Here is a 21194-nt window from a genome sequence, read left to right on the forward strand (position 1 = left end):
GGCATGCGCACCTGGCCGACCGGTGGGCACCATTGATGACGACGATCCTAGGTGGTTGGATCTATTTTCATCTATCACATCGAGTTCGTCATACTCCGACATCGAGTTTGACGACTGGATGTTTTGTTCAGATTATCGTGTTTCACTATTATAGTTTATCACATCTATTTGATCTATGTTTGATCAAAGTTTGCACCGAGACTTGTTTAGCACATCTGGTGAAGCGTTCTTTTTTCGCGCCCTATATTTTTGGGCGTTGAACCAGTTCACTGAGCTACGCGCAAAAAATGTAAATCAAGCTACGTGAAAGTTTTTTAGCGCAGGCCTATTTGAGACGTCTACTAAAGATGCTCTAACTTTAGTCAAAGTCAAACTTAATATTGTTGCATAACCTTTTTCCATGTCAAGCTGGGAGTCTGAATCTGAACGCCTCATCTTACGAGATGTTTTTGGTTTATCTCATATAGAAGCAGCCCGTCGATGGTCATGATCGATCGGCTCGACCGAACAGGGCCCCCAGATTTCTGGGGCCCCAAATTCCTGCTACGTTAGATGCTTAGCTCGTGCGGCCCAGGCCCAGCATGTTGTTTCGCTCGTGTTGATCACCATCGGAAGCCCGACGCGGATCAATGAATCGATCGAGCTTCGCGTTGCTTCGGCAGTTTCCGCGTTTTGCTCGTGAGTCGCGTGCCACCGGCAGGCGCTGCCGATTCATTTTCCTCCTTGGTCTCGATTTCTTTCCTGGTCCTTGCAAGCAGATCGATCAACGAGCCAGGGAGCTGATGCAGTAGATCGAGCCCCTGTGAGATGCCGTTCGCTTGACTAGTCTGTCTACTGATCTGATAGTGATCGGCAGCAGTTAGCTCGCGAGTTTCATCGCGGCAAGGATGCCTATTAAGACTATAATAGGCATGATGCTGCAGGGTATCGACGACAGATGCGAGATAATGTATACGTGCAGGAGGGTGGAGCCATCTGGCGTCATGGTGGCATCGACAGCAGGTCTTGCAAGGTTAATTCGTTGATCTCTTTTGAAGATGGAGTCGAGGAAGACAGCGGGAGCAACTCCTGTGGCGTGTGCGTTGGCGTGCGCTGAGAGTATGCTTGACTGGATGTGTTTCTCACCTGCTATTGGGCGGTCTGAGAAGGCATTTAGTTTTGGATGATTTGAGTTGGTGTATTGTCACCCTCTTCATCCCTCTGTAGGTATAGTAAGGTTGCTTCGAGTTTAATCTTTTGTATTTTTTCTTGTAAGGTTTCGTGAATAATCTAATAAAAAAAACTGTGTGCGTCCTTTGGATATTTCCCCCATTTTGAAAATAAAAATGTGCTTTTATTTGACAAAGAGATTTCGATTCCACTGAAAAGCTTCTGCTAGGCGCCGAAAGCTACATCCATCGTGTTGAGGTGGACGGAAATTCAGTGATGAACAAGCGAGAAGACAAGGAGAAACCATTTGGTCATACCTCCCGACGTCAGAGGCTCCATTCCATGTAGTTCTAGAGACAGGGTTTCTCTCATGTGGACCTATCTGATCAGGAGCTTCCTATCACGCCGGAAGAAGTGTGCGCTGCAATCATGGACATGCCACCTGACAAGACGCCCGGAACTGATGGTTTGTCCGCCCTTTTCTTCAAAATTGCTGGTTGATCATATGCACTGATATGATGCATGATATTGGAGCAATGGAATCGAGATCAACAAGGAACCTTCAACTCCTGAACTCCGCAGCCATGATAACTGCTGCCAAAAACACCTGAAGCAGCGAACCCAAATGATTTCAGACCAATTAGTCTTGTTAGTTTATTTGCAAAGTTATTCACCAAAACTCTACCGAGATGGCTCATCCCTCGTATCCATGAATTGGTCAGCACCTACCAAACAACATTAATTCATCAAAAAGTGCTCGATTCAAGACAGTCTTGTGTTTGTCAAGGGGCAAGCAAAGAAATTCAGACAATCCAAAACCCCAGCTCTGCTGCTTAAGGCTTAAGCTCGATGTGGAAAAGGCTTTTGATTCCATATAGAATGGGAATCATGATATCCATTAACCAAGTCGCAATTCAAAATCTATACTTTGCACGAGTTTCTTTAATCCAAGGTTACATCATTCTATAAGCCGATAAAATAGTAAAACTCTTTTGTTCATTAGCTTCGCTTATCTCCACCGTAATCCATGAGCCAGTTTCTCAAGAAACCCAAAAGACATGACTGACCATAGCTAGCTAGCTAGAGCTCCTTGGCGATGGCCTTGAGCGCGTCTCGAATGTAGGGGTACCGGTACGAGAAGCCGAGCTGATTGGCCCTGACGGGGAGGACCTTTTGTCCATCCAGCACCACCGTGGCGCCTTCTCCGAGCACAGCCTTGAGCGCGAGCTCCGGGACGGGCAGCCAGGATGGGCGTCCCACCACCTGGCCCAGCCGGTCGCACATCTCTGCGAGCCGCACCGGGTTGGGCGCTGTGCCATTGATCACGCCCCTGTATGCCGGGTTCTTGATGGACTCGTATATCAGGTCCACCAGGTCATCCAGATGGATCCAAGAAAACCTACAATGTGGAATATGTATGCACATTGATTGATGAGTATAGTATACACACTTCACGAGTAGGTACATGCAAGAGTAGTAGCTATTTGAAAACAAAGAACTTGACTTTCGCGGTCTGATTTAGAAGGGAGGTTCTACAGAATTTAAAATTAAATATATATTGATATAGTTTCTGGAATTGTGATACCTCAAGTCTTGGCTAATTAACAAAATGTTACATACCATTGCCTTCCGCTGCCTAAGGGTCCACCGGCGAACATCATGAAAAGGGGAATCATCTTGGCTAGAGCCCCGCCATCCTTACCAAGAACAACGCCGATCCGAATTAGCACGAGCCGGACGTCGTCCTCATTTACCTGACGTGCCCTGCCTTCCCACTCTCGGCACACCTCTGCTAGGTAGTCTTTGCCTGATGGGCTCGATTCGTCGAAGCTATCGGTTTCGCTTGTACCTGCATGCAGTTCATATGTTGTCAGTTCAATTGTCCAATTTGACTCATCAGTGTAGAACATAAGATGAAGAATAGTAAATTGTACCAGAAAACAAAAACTATAGTAGGTATGGTTTCACAAAACCACAACTGAAAAGAACATATCACAGATTCACAACTTCGTGGCAATGAAATTCACAACAATCACATCTCATGATTTAGGTCACATGTCAAAGAAGCAGGTTCCCTCCTGATTTTTTCCACTCGGATCAGAGCAGTCCTAACCTTGATAAAATATGGAAAATATAAATATGAAAAACAATCTAGTAGATCAAACTACCTTAGATGTTAAAGCTCAATTTACCCACCTATCTGAAAGGTTTCCAATTTTTATAACTCTCCGTAAAAAAATCAAGAAAAGGTCAACTTTCTGTAAAGCTAAAAAAGGCAGTAGTTCAAACTAGGTTAACCGAGTTGAGCACATTTTTCGTTTTTTTTTTTTTTTTGCAGTTTTTATAACTGTTGGCCAATTTCTTCTTCTTCCTAACTTTCAAATAAAAACTGAAAAAACAACGGATCAACTACCCGCTCCAAGGAAAACCCTTCTGGAGTGAACCGGATGTTTTGCCACTAGTCCTCTGATTGATGGGACCAATTATGTCGAAAGCGCTGCCAAATGTCTTAAAAAAGAGATTTGTGTTCTATGAAACAGCTTACCCCCGACTGTTGCTTTCTTGCACTCCATATTATTATTAATCAAAGAGAGAAATAAAAGGGCTAGTATGGTACCGTAATAACCGACAGCTGTTGCACTGACAAAAACAGAGGGCCTGGAGTCAGCGCTGGCATTGTTGATGTGATCCACAACCTAGCTTCAATCAAATTCAGATGCAGCAAATTAGGTTTAGTTAGTTCTGTGCAATGTGTACATGCATAGTGAAGTGAGGCAGGCTGGCAGGGTAATACTTGCTAGTACCTTTGACGTGACATTGACTCGGCTCTGCATAATCTCCTTCTTAACCTGCAAAAGAGTTCCAGCCACTCATGTGTGCAAGGAGATGGTTGCATCGCAAGATTGATCGATGTGGTAGTCTGAAATCGTAGGTAGTACCTCGGGTGACCACCTGGTGCTAATTGGCATTCCTGCCAGGTTCACAACAGCGTTAGAGCTCTTGATACACTGCTCCCAGTCTCCCTGTTCGGCGACGGTAACTCCTGGATACGCCGAAGCTGCAGTGACAGCAGCAATGCAACACAACACAACACAACGATTTCGTTAATTAATTTCAGGGAGCTAAGGATTCTTTGGATTGTAGGATTTTGATAACATTGGACTACGAAAAATTGCAGGATCGAGATGTCATGTGAATGGATTTCTACAGAATTATGAAACACAAGAATTTTGGTTGGTGCACATGAAATTAACACATGAATTTAGGAGGATTGATGAGCTAGAGTAGAGAGAGATAGAGTGAAAGTGCATTGGACTTCTCAAAGGAAAAATAAAATGAGGTTTGAGCTCATGTTGAGATTCCTATGGAATGGGAAGCAAATGAATGGATTTCGTAGGATTTGGTAGCCCCAATCCTATGATCCAAAGGACTTCCATTTCCATAGGATTCAAATCCTCGAAGAATCCTATAAAAATCCTACAATCTAAAGAGGACCTAATGCAATGCCGATTCAGCAAAATTGAGTGCATACATTCATATATGATGCAATAAGCATACTTATTATTTGCCTAGAAAAAAAAAGTCAAGATGGAAGCTAGCTAAGCTTACAGGGAAAAACAGAAGCGGCCTTGGTGGCAGAGCGTGTCAAGACGCAGACCTTGTGATCATCTATTAATTAAGCAATGCCGGAGACAGTAGTTAAGCTATTAGCAAAATCAAATGGATTGGAGAGGTGAGCGTCTGTATGTAGGTACCGGAGAGGAGCTTCTGCACCAATCTACGTCCGACGAACCCGGTGGCTCCGGTGATGGCCACCGTCAGCGCCTCATCGCCGGTGGCGCTGCAGGAGCAGCAGAATACGAGCCTGGTCCTCCTGCTCGTCGTCCTGGCCGCCAGGGCGCTGAAGGAGGAGGGAAAGGGGCGGATGGTGGCCATGGCCGTGCCCCTGCTCTGCCTCTGCCCACCTTAAGCTTGGATAAGGAGCTGGTTTCAGTTGAGCGCATCGCTGCCGTCCCGTGCTTGCTAGATGAAATGAAATCTGAAATCTGCCTGGTCTGCTTGGTTGGCCAAATATGAGCCACCCCACAGGCCTTGCCCTGCCTGGTTGGCCAAGAATCATCCAGACCACCCGAGGTATATGTGCTGCCGTGAAAACAAAATGGTAGTACCATCTTTTTCATAAAATAAGATATGTAGGGGCCTTTGATTTATAGGATTTGTGTAGGATTTAGCTCGTATAGAAAAAAAAATTACACAAGTTGTTTGATTAAACACACTCCATCTTTCCGTAGAATCCAAGTACGCATGACACCTTAGAGCATCTCCAGCCGCGTTCGCCAAAGCCGACCCCTAAAGGTATTTGGGCGCGCCGGACAATTTTCGTTTCCAGCCGCGCTCGAAAGCCTCCTTTCGTCCGGCGCGGCCCAATACGGTGTCTGGCGGCCCGAGTCCCGTCCCCGGTCCAAAGGGGACGCTCCGGGCACGCCGGACACAACGAAAAGCGAGGCGGGCTCCCACCTGTCGACGACCACATCCAGAATGGTTGGTTCGCGCCTTTTATTTCTCGTCGCGCCTCCCACTCCTCCGCCGCCGCTCGATTTGCCGGTCGTTTCGACGGCAAATCTCTTCTGAGTCGGGCACCGTCGTGGCGGCTAGCTCTCTCGCCGGCCTTTTCGCCGCCGCCGCTTCGCCAACGCGTCCCAGAACGAGCCGTCAAATCCGCCCACCTCCGCGCATAGAAGGCGACGCCTTGTCAGGTAGGCGCGATAGGTCGTTGTTTGTTGCCTCCTCTGTTGCGGCTGAATTTTAAAAATTTATTTTGCTTCAGACATGGACAGCGACGACGAGATGCTTGTCCGAATGTTGGAGAACGAGCAAGTCTTCGAGGACGACATTCGAGAGCATTTGTCGATCATCGCGTCCCTCCAGAACATGCTTGACGCCGAGGCGGAGAAGCGAAAGAGGCCGCGCCGTGGAGGTTCAAGGCCGGGAAGAAAGAAGTCGAAGCCCCGACTGAGGATGGAGGGGCATACCATGCTGCACAACGACTAATTAGCAGATGACACAACACATGCCGACAATTTTCGGCGCCAGTATAGGATGAGAAAGGGTTTGTTCATGAATATCCTTCACGACGTTCGAGAGTTCGACACCTACTTCAAGCCGAAACACAACGTTGTAGGCATTGCCATGTTCTCGTCGATTCAGAAGTGCACCGCTGCCATGAGGATGGTTGTATACGGAGCACCTGCCGATACACATGACGACTACCTTCGCATGAGTGAGTCTACTGCCATTGAGTGCATGTACAATTTTTACCGAGCTGTGGTGGGAAAGTTTGGCAAATACTACTTGAGAGGGTTAACTGAAGAAGAGACTGCATGGATTATGACACAAAATGCTGCAAGAGGATTTCTTGGGATGCTTGGAAGCATCGATTGCATGCACTGGTCATGGAAGAACTGCCCGTTTGCTTGGCAAGGTATACAAAGGGCATCATGGATATTGCAGTGTGGTGCTTGAAGATGTGGCAGATTATGACCTGTGTATTAGGCATTTTTTTCGTATGGCGGGATCCCACAATGACATCAACGTGTTGTAGTGGTCTCCGGTGTTCAACAAACTAGTGGAAGGTCATGCTCCACCATGCAACTATGAGATCAATGGCCACGAATATACCAAAGGCTATTATCTAGCCGATGGTATATATCCAAAATGGGCCACTTTTGTCAAAACAATCTCGGCTCCATCAGGTCCGAAGAATTTCCACTTTGCTTCACGACATGAGGCTTGCAAGAAGGATGTCGAGCGGGCAATTGGTGTGCTTCAAGCTCAATTTGCAATAAAGCCACGGAATGCAAAACGGAGCAGCAGGAAATTTGGCAGGGAAGTGGGGCATAAAGTGTTTATCTCTAACAAGAAAAGGCCATTGAAGCCGATAAGGGCCCTAAGAGAAAAAATGGAAGAAGAGTGTCCTTTTATTCTCCCCAAAAAGGCGATCAAGTTTGTGAAGGAGATAGATAAGTTACTTGTGGTCAAAGCTTCGGAAAACTTCATGGCGGTCGGCCGACGTGGAGTGGGAACTTCACTACTACTGGCGCGACGGATGGAGATGGCTGGGAGGAGCATGGGGGAAAGTAGACTCTTGGTTGAATTTCAATGCCCTAGGCTCTTGAGATGGGGTCCCTTGATATAGATAGAAGGTTTTTTTACTTTCACTCTAAGCTGGTCTCACAACAAAATATGGAAGGTGATGCAGACTTGTGTGATCATGCACAACATGATCATCGAGGATGACCGCAAGAATTAGGTCAGGAGACATGTGGTCCCTATGAGTGTTAGGACCCTCTTGCGGAGGTTGATCATTAGGTGCATGCAGATTTTGCTGACTTCCTCGCTGTGCACGCAAAGATCCGTGACTGCAATATTTACGAGCAACTTCAACATGATCTCGTTGAGCATACGTGGAGGGTCAAAGGATTATTGGCAAATGCCACGACACCTTGATCTAGCCCCACTTATTATATTTGTTAGTTGTTTTATTGTTAGTTGTATTTTAATTTGAAAATAATTTTTGCAAACATATTTATTTGTATGCTATGTTTAATAAAATGGTTGTGTTTTCTAAAACCCTATCAAAAAAGTTTAGGGCCGTGTTTGGTGGACGCGGCTGGGGAGCGACGTCCCCAAACGCTAAATCTGACGCTGTTTGGGGTCGCTTTGGGGACGCGGCCGGAGATGCTCTTAATCCTATGATTTTTCTATTCCTATATTTTTCTATCCTATGAATCAAATGAGTCCGAAAATTTTGATAAAATTCAAATAGCATAAAGTTTAGACAAGCTTGAATAAAGTCAAATGTTGCAAACTTTAGACAAGTTTTACGGTGGTAGATATTTTTAAACCATCCATCCAGATATAACAATGGTAAATAGATGTAATTAAACTGATGGCATCAAAGCATATATCTGGAACCTTTAGTATATTTTACGAAAATTATATTATAAAAAGATAGTGTGCAAATATCTAATGATTTATCTAATAGTTGTATTAAAGTTTGATCAAACTTTGCACAATTTGATTTTTGGTGTTTTAAAAAATATGCATTGTTTTAAACAGTCCATCACCTCGACTTGATGTTGGTAAATAGACGGAACCAAACTTATGGAACTGGACAGAACCAAAAGTGCGGAACTAAACTTTTAATATATTTTACGAAAATAATAAAAAAAGATAGTATGAAAATATATCTCAGGGTGTATCTAATAAGATTGGGTTGATATTTATTTTATAGTTATTTTAAAGTTTGACCGAACTTTGCAGAGTAAAATGGAGTGAGTAGATAGGAGCAGTAAAACGCTGTGCCGTGTTCACAGTGCTGGAATGGGCCACCCAGGTCACTTCATTGCACTCTGTGATGGATGCCCACTGGTGCCTGCCTGGTGCAGTAGTAGTACAGTACAGTAGCAGTGATTTATTTGCGTCTTTCCGTGCGCTGCCTAGCGATGAGCGAGTGATGAACAAAGAGAAGGAACAGCAGCCAGCGCACTCACTTTTCCCCATCTCGGCATCTCCTCTTCTTCTACCTTGCGATCTTCCTTTCTTGTACACACAATGTGGGGAAGGATCTGCTGCAGCATGCCTTGCTCCAACCTCCTACTCGTAGTGCTCGCCGCCATGGTTGCTTGCCTCTCCATGCCGCTACCTCATCCTGCTGTTTCCTCCACTGCTCCTCCTGCTGCAAGTACAAACATCATACACCATGGTTGGTTGCCATCTTCTTCCATTCCTTCTTGTTGTAGGTTCGATTTGGGACTTGATTTCTTGTCTCGAATTGGATCCATGGCTACATTCAGACTATGAACATGTGTCTGTGCAGAAGGAGGAGCAGAAATAGGAAGGAACCCAGCAAACTCACTGGTGGCGCTGGTGAACGCGAACCGGACGGCGGCCAGGCTGCCACCGCTGCGCAACAGCAAAGGCCTCGGCTGCATGGCGCTGCAGTACGTCTCCCACTGCATCAGCGCCGCCACCCACGACGCCTGCGACGACACGGGGGCACTGGCAGCGTCGTGCCACCCGCCGGAGACGGACGTCACCGAGGTGTACGCCGCCAACTGCGGCGTCGAGCTGCCCACCGTCGACCTCATCTCCGGCCGCCTCCTCGGCTGCTCCTCCTCCGACGACGCCCTCCTGCTCCTCGGAGCCAACGCCAGCGCGACGGCGGCGGTGGTCCGCGGCAAGGAGCACACCCAGGTGGGCGCCGGCTTCCTCCGGCAGCGCCGGCACGGGCCGTACCTCTGGTGCCTCCTCTTCAGCAGCAGGAGCCCCAGCTCCACCTTCCGGCTCGAGGCCGCCGGCAGGGGCATCGCGCAGACGCAAGGCTGCTTCAGCGATCCGGACAACACCCTCTCCTGCAGCGCCGCCGGACGGCTGGTCACCTCCATGGCTTCACCAGCCGCTCTCCTGCTGCTGCTGTTACTCGCAGCACTCTAGCTAGCTAGAATTGTGATGTTTCGCTACTCAGTCATGCACTGTGGCCTTGTGGTTCTTACTGTCAGTCTGAACATTGATTGAATTGACACTGCAGTCCAGATCCGTCACAACTCACAAGCAAGTACTGCATTTACATGCAGGATTTAGCAAGCTACTCCTAGATACGTTTATTCCAGATTGAACAAATCCATCTTCCAATTTTCCATGCATAGAGCTTAGCTGTAGATAGTACATTGCTTACACTATCTACGGCTAGAAAGAAATCATAAATCAGGTGCATTAGCTGGATCTTGCAACACGTATACATTGCTTAATCACCAACCCAAATTATACAACAGGGCTATTGCTCCGGTGTCCCCTTTGTTCTATTTAGACGGCTAGGATCTGCTGATACCCCTTCGTGGGTTGACTTAACATGTGTGTTTGGTTCATGGGCAAACATGTACGGAATGGGATGGGATAAAATATGTTTAATTAACGATTAATAGAAAAGGATAAATATGTCATTAACACACCGGTTAATATGTAATTAACGGGTCCTTTTCCCTTTGTCGTGGAGGCCGGATCTAGCGGGCGGCCGCCTACCCGTGCCTAGCAAGGTCACTACCGCACATATTTAGCGAGGCCGTTTCTGTCGACCGGGTGTGGCGCAGACGTAGCAAGCTTGTTGCTCGCCATGCCATGGAGGCCGCCGCCGCCGAGCTAGGGAGCCACGTTGAAAATCAAGCCCGCCGCTTACCGCGCCCTGGAGGCCGCCGATGTCGAGCTAGGGAGCCACGCGGAAAAGCAAGCCCACCGCTCGCCGTGACATGGTAGCCGCCGCTGAGCTGGGGAGCCACACATACGACGGAGGCAGGTGAGATTAGTCATGAAATTCACGGATCATATGGTCCATCCTTTCTCAGAAATATTCAGCTTTTGGGATGGGATCATCCATATTTTCTGGTCACGAACCAAACGCACGTTTACCACCTGAAAGTCGTTCGCCAGGGGGGACACCGGAGCACAGGCCATACAACAGCAGGGGGGCGGCGACGACGAAATGATGTAATACAGGACTGTACTTGACTGAAACTGTTCAATACAGTGCGTTAGACTGTCTGGAATGACTACTCAGTGTTGTGACTGTTGCACAAATCGTGTGTTTTCCTCTTAACAATTCTTTGATTGCCGGGTAAAGAAGAAAGCTCCAGGCCACTTGAATTTACTACCTGTTCTAATTCTGAATATCAAGTCACACCGATGAAGCGGTGTCATGGAGAAGATGGCAGAAATTCTTGTCAGCGGCAGCAAAATCATCCCATGTATGCTATGATGTGTTATGAACGGTGAACTCCCTGTAGATAATCAACACTTTCAACATATCAATCAGTGTTACAGATGAAAATAGTGCTGATTTTTCTGCACTGTGATAAAAAAATGGGTTTAGAGGTTCTTTTTTTTGTAGCAGCACCTTGTTAGAATGATGTATCTGATGCTTAACTATCATGTGGTACGTTGTAGAACCTTGAAACCACCCTCAAGTCACGATTTCAACTATTGTCACGGCAGCAAATGCTAGGAAGAGGCTCCCTCCAATGTATGCTATTATCTGCAAGAATGAGGACAGTGCAGGCAGAATTGTTGAAGGTGAATGGTGCAAGGCCTTGTTCAAAATAAAAAGAATGGTGCAAGGCGGGTGTTTTATATTTTTCAAAGATATAGGTAATGATTTCCACAGATAAAAAGAAGTCCCTAAAGTGGAAATTATACACTATAAAAAATGGAAGAGAGAAAATACTACGATGTTTCTATATTAAAGCTTCAGTCAGTGTAAGTATGAGTCGAGTTCAGCACATTCTCCCAATTGCCTAAAATTTTGGATGAGCTCATTAGTGTGTGAAACTGAACAGAATTTTTAGGAAAAACACTTAATTTATACTATATAGAAACCTATATGTCAAGTGGCTGATTTAGTGAAAGAAAAATTGAATCCAAGTAAAAAATCCTTAGCAATTTTAACATGGGAGTGAAACTACTAAGTCAATTTCAGTCACGTGGGAATTAAGGTTCCCTTGGTTGTACTGCTGTACCTTTTCTGACAGGAATGTCCCCAATAAAGAGCCACCAAGAACTGCAATCTGTGGGAGGAACATATGGTTAGTGTGAAAATTCCATAAAAACCAGAGCCAACAATATGGAAATGAACAACAGCTGGTCAGTATGTATAGTTATACTCATAGTGTTCATGTGCGATAAACAGATTTTTTCTCTCTCCATATTTTATCTACGAATGCTCTCTACAGTGTGACTAAAATAAACCTCGTGACCCGATAATCACCTAAGGCCTCGTTCGGTGACAGAGTTTTTACAAGTGATTGGGCCGGTTTTGGAGTGTTTTTTTGGGGCCCGATCAAAACACCCGAAAACACCTCAAAACACGTTTGGGCTGTTCGGTAGGCCGGTTTTGGCCTGTTTAGGCCCGACGAAACACGGCGAAACCCGTCGGGCTGGAGTGGAACTAAAACGCTTCACCCCCCTCGCGTTTTCTGGCGGCTGGCGACGAGGGCGACGAGGCAGGAAGACGACGCCGCGCCGACGCTCCTGCCGCCGCCGGCCGGGAGCTCCTGCCGCCGCCCCGCATCGTCAAGCTTGATTCCTTTGTAAGAACGCACCTCATCACCTCCTCTCTCATGTACTAGTCGCGCTTGGCTTGTCTGCGGCTAGGGTTCTTGATGTGAGATCCGTTCTTGGTTTGTTTAGTTCTTGGCTTATCTAGTAGATTCGGTTGATTCCTCTGTGAGATCCGGTTCCTCTATGTGATCCTGTTATAGGTACTATTCTTGACTTAGATTCAGAGAAATTTGGATCAAAGAATCCAAAGGGAGTCCAATTCCTATTTTGCCCAATCGGATACATGGATGCTCCAATTGCGTCTGTGTCCTTTTGCTATTCTGATCACAAGAGCAGAACAGGAAGGGTCACCCTTGAATGCAGTCGACCCAAAGAGAAGAAACAAGCCTTCGGCAAAAATTCCTTGTACTGCATATATCACTCGTATGTAGTGGGTGAAACAGACTTGCCAGAATATGTTCCTTGTACTGCATATGTATGCTCGTATGATATGGTAGAACTACTTGTAGCTTAACTAAGTTAAGTTGAGCAGGACCTATCTGATAACTGTCAAAAAGCCTGGTGATTTATGGTGTTGGGTGCTTCACTGTCGTTTAACTTTGAAGCTTTGAGATTTTGACAGCACAACCAGTAGACTCGATATTCCTCTTTCATGTAGTATTTTGGTTAATGGTTGCAGTTTTCAGGCTTAAAATAGAAACAATGGCTCTTGTCGTGTGTGCATGGTTATGCAAGTTATGAGTCCAAATCTGTTTGCACATTTTAAAAGACTCAGCCGATTTACATTTTCGGTCCCCAGATTCTCAAAAAATAGTCTGTTCAAGATATCTCATGTCCCCAGACTATACTGTATTGATATCAAGTGCAAATGTTTTTTCAGAAAGGTCCTGCCGCTGCCGACCTAGAGCTCCTGCCGCCGCCCCTCCTCTCCGTCGAAGCTGGAGTCATTCCTGAGTACCATCCACCCCGTCGCCTCCTCTCCCTGTACTTCTTGATGCGCCTTCTTTTTGTATTGGATACAACTTTCATGATGAAGTCATTTTGCAGTATGATCATACATTTATCTTTACTGAATAGACCGGATATATGCTAAATATAAAAAATGATCTTTTCTGGACACTCCTGGTAGGAGCAAGTTTCCTGAACTTGATCCCAAGGCTCAAGTCCACCATGAGTGAGTTTCTGTAAACATTTTGGATAAACATGTAGCAGTGACATGGGTTGTTTTGCCCTAGGACAATAGCTAAAATTAGCCACAAACATTGGCATGGCTTATTTTGTTTCTTCAAATTTTATCATAGTAGCATTGGAGTGTGCAGAGTTATTTTTTCTTCAGCAAACTTGATCATATTAACATCGTTTGTGCATGGTAGTACTGATTGAAATCCCAATTGTATGTTCATACATGGAATCGAGAAACTAGCCACTGGATACAACATCACATGAGGTACTGATTCTCTTCTCGAGAAACAGTGGAATGTAGTTTTTAGGTCGTCTTTGTTGTGATATTAGAATCTGGATTCGTCTGGCCACGTATTTCTTGCAGTATCATGTAAACGCTATATTGTAGGCAGAGGCATCAGTCGATATAATGTGAGCTCTCTGCTGAACTTTCTCCAAAGTTACTAGTAGCAGATTATTCCGTCTGTGAAATGTATTGCCAGCTAGATGAAAATTCTGGAATTGCCAAGATATGCCTGGGACATTGTAACAAGATGTTCTTCTTCCTGTTCGTGTTATCTCAATGGTCAAAAGTCATCTATTTATTTGTATAGACGTGGTTAGATAAAGTTGCTTTCATTCCGTATAATTTTGGTTTTACTTTTTAGCATTAGGACACAATTAGTTGCTTTTATCTACATGCATCTACTCATGCACTGGATCATCAGTTAATGCCTGCAAAGAGATATTCATCCACTGTTTGCTTGCTGTGCTTTTAATATACCTTCCTATCATGCAGTGTTATGAAAAAACCACCATAGTTTTCTCTTTTTTTCACTCTCAACTTGTTTATTGTTGCAGGGTACATATCGATGAGCACGGCTCAGAGAAAACTTATGTTCATGCTGCCCTTTTGCTCTGCTTGAAGTTGTCAGAGACCATGCCTGAAGATATTTACTGCTGGCGCTGAAATAATACTGGATAATTAATTGTGTAGCAAGTCTTTAGCTTCGGTGCCTGAAGATATTTGTTGTTGGAACTGAGCTGAAATCTTATTTATTTGCTGTTAAGATCTGAGCTGAAACCTTATTTATTTGTTGTTGGAACTGAGCTGAAACCTTATTTATTTGCTAAGATCTGAGCTGAACCAATGATTGAAGATATTTGATGTTAAATCTTATTGAATTTGTATTTGAAACACTGTACCAATTATTGAATTTTTATCTATTCAATGTAATTATTGAATTTCTATCTATTCTAGTGTGTTAAAAAAGATCTTATTTTTATTTGTGATACAAGTTTAGTTTAAACTGTCAAAGAAGATTGTTTTTTGATCCATTTGTGTTGAACACACTTGAATACATTAGTTTGTAAAACCCGCGTTCCAAACAAGTGTTTTGGATGAAAAGGGTTTTGTAGTGTTTTAGGTAGTGTTTTGGGTGGTTGGTGTTTTCACCCAAAACACTCCTCAAAACACCCCGAAAAACTCAAAAAACCACTGGCACCGAATGAGGCCTAAGGCGTAAAGGTTCACACATGCAATTTTTGAGCAACCAGAGAAGGTAGTTGCAAAATACAAAAGCTGAGACAACAACATATTAATTAACCAATTCATGATTCTTGGGACCTGGATTAATGATCAATCAAAGTACTAATAAACGATTCCAGTAATCCATTAATTGGAATGTTATAATGCTTAAATATATGGTAAAAATAAGTTATCATGACAATGCTTATGCATATTACTATTAGGACCATTTTGGTGTGAATTTTTTTCTACTGCTGTTTCTTACCAATGTTGCAACACCATGGCCAGCGAGCGACCCTGCAATGACACCTGGAGGGGATGAAGCTGCAGCAAGTGCTGTAAAGGTACATGAAACCCAGTGTCAGTGTTAGTTGTTAAAAATAGAAATTTCACCCTTGTATGGAATGGTAGTAAGAAATGTACCAATAGTTGAGAAAAATGATTTATCACCCCATTCAGCAACAAAAACCAAAACAAATGTGCTTGCAAGAGTACTGGCGACAGACACTATTCCTGCACCATTTCCAGAAAACTTCGAAACTGCTAGCTCAGCCTGCCATTGTTCAGTATAGTGTTATGAGGGAATTTCACTATCAAATAGAAATAGGGCTAAAGAAACGATCATCAAAGGCATCAGGCAACCATGTAAGATGTAACAGGTATTTGGCATACTCTTAGAAGGTTTTCACTACATGAAAATAACAACGTTAAGAAGAATGAATTACTATGTATATTACTATTTTACCATCTAAGTACTCCCTCTGATCCGATTAAATCGACACACAGTTGTGAAGATCGCTAGCATGTTTTACGTGGTATCCGCGTCAATTAAAAAGGATCAGAGGTAGTATATATTAGACATAAAGCAAGTTCTCTTTGTTCAGGGTTTTAGCTTTCTCAGAATTTCTTTTGTTTTCGACGTTTTCCTTCAGGTGATCCTGTAAATATTCTACCTACTAATGAAATCCGGAAGCCATCAGTTGCTAGATCTTCCAAAAAAAAAGTTCAATGCATAAATTTTAGAGAGTGTGATATTCATCATTAAATCCTTGATTAAAAGTTATGCAAGTGTTTCTTCTTAGATCCATATCATGATTTTTTAAACTTAGAACTTGAGAATATTCTCGACTAAAACTAAAAATTCGAAATTTGAAATTCTACCTCCTCTTGCTCCTCATTCATATTTTCTCCATCACCCGAAGCAGCATCAAGTAATGTAGTAACTCCATAATAAACCTAAAATACAGCAACGTTCGTTAGTAATGCTAATGTTCTTTAAACCTGAATTAGTAATGCAATAGTAATAACCATGCACACCCTTGAATTTTCATTTAAGATAATATTTCTGAGTACATATTTCAGTATCTTACAGATAACGATTTTAATATGTGATCGGTTTGTACATGCAACAATAATAGTCCTGATAATTCACTTACCAAGAGACACACGGCAAGAATGTCGTCAATTGGAAAATCTGTACCGCCAAAACTGCATATGCCAAGAGGTACATTAGATAAAAGCAGTAATTAGAAGGTTCATTGCTACAGCAGCAAACAGAAGGTCCTCAACTAAGGGTAGCAAATAGAATGACCTCTTCAGGACTGCAACAACAAGTACAATTACCTGAACGGAATCACACCATCAACATAATGAAATGCTCGACCGAGAACTACAGATATAACTGTCATTACTCTGCGAAGACCAAAAATACCATTACATAAGTCACATATGTTCAACTAAAAGTGTAACTTTATGAATTCATTGTCCATGGCAAAAGTTGTATTTTTGTAACATTTTTTTTAATTAGAAGCATATAACAATAAAAGATGTAATGGTATAGAGAAGCAACTTAGCATATAGAGGAAAGCATGAAAATACATTTCTAGTACTTACGCAAGAGCTCCGAATGTGCCAAGAAAAATGACTCCTCCAGAATTTCTAGCTGCTAAAAGTGCCTATTGAAACACATGAAACTGCAGCATTTATCAATGACTCATTTTAGCATACATTACTTTAAATTTTTTTTGTATCAGAGAGAGTCAGGAGTAAATATGAAGCCACAAAACTTGTAAAACACTTGACAGAATTCACTAGCAGCAGGGGTGTTCATTGCCAGTTTTGTCGATTTGGTCAAATCCAATTTTGAACTGAATGTAAGCATGCATGGAACATTTTGTTGCAACTGCCAGTTTGAACAGGTTTCAGAAGTCCACAATGAACAGCACCCGAAACCCGAAAACCCACGTAGTTTGCATAATTGAACATGTAGCCATGTAGGTAAACATAGTATAGACGAAGTCTCTATGAAACGTGACAAAATAATCATGACAGACTCACCGCAATGAAAAATGTCCTGTCTCCTAGCTCAGAAAAGAAGATGAGCAGAAAAGCCTGCAATCGAGTTTTGGACACGAGATGATGGCATCAGAGAGGTCAAGGGTGCACAAATTGCACTTGATTGCATTGCATTGCAGATATACTCCGTGTACTAGTTAGCGGAGAAACGGGACTGATAGGAAACGAATTAAGGGGCGTCAAAATTTAAGGGGCAGAGGCGGTTCTCCTAACTGAAGCAAAACCTGTACTGATGTCCCCGAGATCCCCCAGCGCGTCGGCCGGCGGCTGCAGGCCCATGAACTGCGTGCCGGCCAGCGCCTGCTGCGACCCCTGGAGCATGAGGACCCCCGCCGCCGCCGCGAACGCGTACCCCCACGGCGCCGTTCCACCCCGTTCCTCGCCGGCTGGCTCAGCCCGGTTCGGTTCAGGAGCCCCAGGAGCTCCGAGCAGCGGCGGCTCGCCCGAGTCGGATTTCGGAAGGCACCTCAACACCTGAAGCGGAGGCAATTTCACGTCAGGTATAGCGCGGGGCTATCTCTTTCCTCCGGTTAAGGATCGGGTGCGCCCTACCGGACGGGCGGGAAGGCTGGCGCGGCGCGGCGGCGACTGGCGGAGTGATGAACGAGGCGTACTTGCTCGGTAGGGTATGGAGGAGAAGGAGGAGGCGAAGACGGTGGAAGAGCAGGCGGCGACGGTGGCCATGGCGCCGCGGTGGTGGCTTCTCCTGCTTGGCGGGGCGGACTGCGCGGTTACCGGCCGCTTCCTCTCGGCCGTTGGGAGTGGATAGAGTTCGAACGGGTTGTTGGTAAATGGGCTCAAATATCTACGTATGATTTTCCTCGAGAGGCCTCGCCTTCACTACTTTGGGCCAGCCCATGTAAGCCACTGCTGCAGCCGGACGTCCATGGGAAGCAGCTAGCCGTCTCCGGCGATCACCAGCTTCGATACGAGTTCGTCGGAAGCGGCGAGCGAGTAAGCATCCATCGCCACAGAAGGACGCTCTATCACCGCTTAGCCAATGGATCGATCCCAAGAATTCAAGATTCGATCGTGGTAGTTCCCTGGGAGTCGGGCGGGATTCCGTCTATGCCAGCCGCCATGCCCAGAAGTCCAGAACGCGCATCAGGTGCTCGACGTTATGCTTCTGTTGATTCTCTTAATTCTTCTTGCTTGCACTGTGCCCTAGTCCTGTTTGGCTCGCCTAATTGAGTTCGTGGAGGAGATATTTAATATTTTTACACGCTGATACTATATTCGTTGTTATGCTGGCCACTTCATTTAGCTACATGTGACTCCAAAGAAATTAATTTTTTCGAGAATACATTCCAATCATATAGAAGGGTGCCAAAGAAGGCAAAGTGCATGCTGCCCACTCTCTAGGCTCCGGAAAAGAAAAGGCATTTCCGCGGAACAACTTGGCCAAGCACCACCTATCTACTCCTCCTTTCTTCTCTCTAATAGCCGCCTATTACGCCACCGCTCTGTTGAAGACCACGTCTCTCGTATGCCTCCACGTGCACCAGAAGACAAGTATGATCGCCTTCTACAACCCAAGAGTAGGTGCTGCAAGGTCCCTGGCTCCTGATCGTAGAGCAGGTAGGCCGCCGGACATGTGAGACCCCGGCGCTGCAACCTGTCATCCATCCAATAACGATTCCGCGAGGCCAACCAAGTGAAGAACTTACAGCTGTACGGCGGCCACGGCGCCCGTGGCCGCCAGATCTCGTTAGTGATTAATGCTTTCGCCGAGCCAGCGAAGAAAGCTTCGTACACTGACTTGCAGGGGCGGACCTACGTTTTGCTACCAGGGGTCACATGACCCCGGGTAAAAGTTGTTTTGTTTGTAATATTCAAGCTATTTCTAGTGTGTGACACCCCTAAATTCAGAAGAAAAATAGTGTGAACTTGTAGAGTGACACCGGATAGTTTTTGTTCTAGGTCCGCCCCTGCTGACTTGGAGGAATAGCATCCATGACCAGACCAATGCCAGACAAGCACGTTGTCCCGCTCCGGGACTAGGACAACGGTAGCTAGAAGAACTCCACAAGAGCCCCATCCTCCATATCCGGCCCACGGTCTCTGAGCCACTGCCCAGTAAACCCCTCTTTAATTGAACAGGCTTCCAGCGTCCTTTTTGAGACCATCTTAACCATGTTTGGTCAGTCCAGAACCGAGCTTTCTCGCCATTGCCAAGCACATAGCTTGTGGCAGACTCAAAGATCACCATGCAAATGTCTGGCAGCCTAATATCAAACTCAGCCTAGACCTTGGCAGGATCCACCTTTTGAAGCCACGCCCAACGACATCGAAGGGCAAGATTGAGTAGCCGGAAGTCGGGGATGCCGAGGCCACCACAGTATTCAGGGCATGCTACCTGATCCCACGCTACCAAGCAATGCCCCCCTGACCTCCTAGCGGCCCTTATACAAAAAAGGCCCTACATACCTTGCGGAGAACCTCGAAGATCTTGGTTGGGATATCCAACGACGTCATGGCATGAATTGGATCGAGCACAACTCGTCATATCCTCACAGTTTAGCAGTTTCGCCAACCAGGGTTGCAACCGACTGCTGTCCACCACTAGCTGCAGCTGAGCCACCGTCACCTTTCTCAGACCTAGGGGCCATCCCAGGTACATGAAAGGGAAGGAAGCTACCTCGCAGCCGAGAATCGAGCGTGTCAGCTCCACCTGCTCCGGCAAGCAGTGAATTGAGTGGAGGGAGCACTTCGCCAGGTTGGCGTGCAAACCTGACGCCACGCCAAAATCATCCACAATGGAGGCACAAGCAATGAGACCCATCCTTGTCAGACGGATAAAGGTGACCACATCATCGGCATACATCAAGGTACGATGTCCGAAGCTCGTCGACGCCATCTCAGTAAGCAGGCCATCCACCACTGCCCGCTCGAACAACAAGTAGAGGATATCAATAACCATGTCAAACAACAAGGGGGAGAGAGGGTATCCCTGCCGCAGCCCATGCCCATGGAAGATGAGCTCGCCTGCTGCACCGTTCACCACCACGCGCGTGGAAGCTCCCGATAGGGGTGTAAATGGATCGAATCAGATCTGATTTTGCTCATATCACATCCTTTACCATATAGTTTTCTCGGATCCCGATCGGAGCGGATATTGATCGGGTTCAGATTCAAATGCGGATATATCAGACCGCGGATTTGAACCGGAAACGCAGTGGACTCGGTACGGAAACAAACATAGTCGGATTTATGCTCTCATCGGTAGATAGTTATAGTTTTCGCAAATCTTGAGAGGGATTTAAACTTTTACACTTGTGTAGTTAAGAAAAAAGAGTCACAATTTACGCTAAAACTTAAGAATTAACAGAATTTAGAGCTAAACATGCTCGCCAAATGAATTTGGTAACTCAATAACTACTAGCCTTGTGAACTGCCCTGGTCTTTTGACTCAAAAATCAGATTATCCGGTTAAAACATTCGGATTATCCTAATTAAATATTGGTTAATCCCTGCATGCTATTTGCTATACCATATCCTATACCGTATCCGGAGCACCACTGCGGAATCGGATATCCTTATCCGTTGAATTCTTTTAAATCAGATATGGACACCTTGAAACGGATTCGGGGCCGGTTTCGGCGCGGAAATTATCCTATCCGTTTACGCCCGAGAAGCCCACAAATCATGGTGATCCACCTGTGGCCGGAGCCAAGTTTCGCAAGCACCTCTAGAATGAAGGCCCAATTCACTATATCAAAAGCCTTTGTGATATCTAGCTTAAGTAGTATGGCATCCCGCTTGAGCGCATGCAACTTCCGAGCAGTGTAGTGCACCAGCTGGAAGTTGCCGTGGAGACAACGGCCAAAGATGAAAACACTCTCTACGGTCCCACAATCTCGGAGGCAAGCGCGAGGAGAGCACCTTGGCCACG

At 45.4% G+C, this 21194-nt stretch overlaps 3 protein-coding genes across 3 annotated transcripts; 1 reads left to right on the forward strand and 2 right to left on the reverse strand.

The window, feature by feature from the left end:
* Nucleotides 1-2043: 2043 nt before the first annotated feature.
* LOC124665220 (epimerase family protein SDR39U1 homolog, chloroplastic-like) lies at nucleotides 2044-5164 on the reverse strand. The gene is made up of 7 exons (XM_047202636.1): nucleotides 4905-5164; nucleotides 4759-4818; nucleotides 4089-4207; nucleotides 3954-3998; nucleotides 3767-3845; nucleotides 2770-2998; nucleotides 2044-2548 (listed from the first exon to the last, which is right to left on the reverse strand). Exons 1-7 carry the CDS (start codon nucleotides 5083-5085, stop codon nucleotides 2230-2232), a joined length of 1032 nt encoding a protein of 343 aa, XP_047058592.1. The 5' UTR covers nucleotides 5086-5164; the 3' UTR covers nucleotides 2044-2229.
* Nucleotides 5165-8763: 3599 nt separating this feature from the next.
* LOC124663923 lies at nucleotides 8764-9645 on the forward strand. Its single transcript, XM_047201553.1, has 2 exons — nucleotides 8764-8914; nucleotides 9029-9645. The coding sequence occupies exons 1-2, from the start codon at nucleotides 8764-8766 to the stop codon at nucleotides 9643-9645; spliced, it is 768 nt and encodes a 255-aa protein (XP_047057509.1).
* Nucleotides 9646-10688: 1043 nt separating this feature from the next.
* On the reverse strand, nucleotides 10689-18036 carry LOC124665847 (GDT1-like protein 1, chloroplastic). Its single transcript, XM_047203215.1, has 12 exons — nucleotides 17855-18036; nucleotides 17516-17776; nucleotides 17285-17338; nucleotides 16841-16902; nucleotides 16571-16639; nucleotides 16384-16435; nucleotides 16109-16183; nucleotides 15341-15500; nucleotides 15209-15283; nucleotides 11718-11791; nucleotides 11099-11236; nucleotides 10689-10982 (listed from the first exon to the last, which is right to left on the reverse strand). The coding sequence occupies exons 1-11, from the start codon at nucleotides 17984-17986 to the stop codon at nucleotides 11165-11167; spliced, it is 1086 nt and encodes a 361-aa protein (XP_047059171.1). The 5' UTR covers nucleotides 17987-18036; the 3' UTR covers nucleotides 10689-10982; nucleotides 11099-11164.
* Between the last annotated feature and the right edge of the window lie 3158 nt (nucleotides 18037-21194).

The sequence above is a fragment of the Lolium rigidum genome, chromosome 6 (assembly GCF_022539505.1).
Source record: "Lolium rigidum isolate FL_2022 chromosome 6, APGP_CSIRO_Lrig_0.1, whole genome shotgun sequence".
Lineage (NCBI taxonomy): Eukaryota > Viridiplantae > Streptophyta > Magnoliopsida > Poales > Poaceae > Lolium > Lolium rigidum.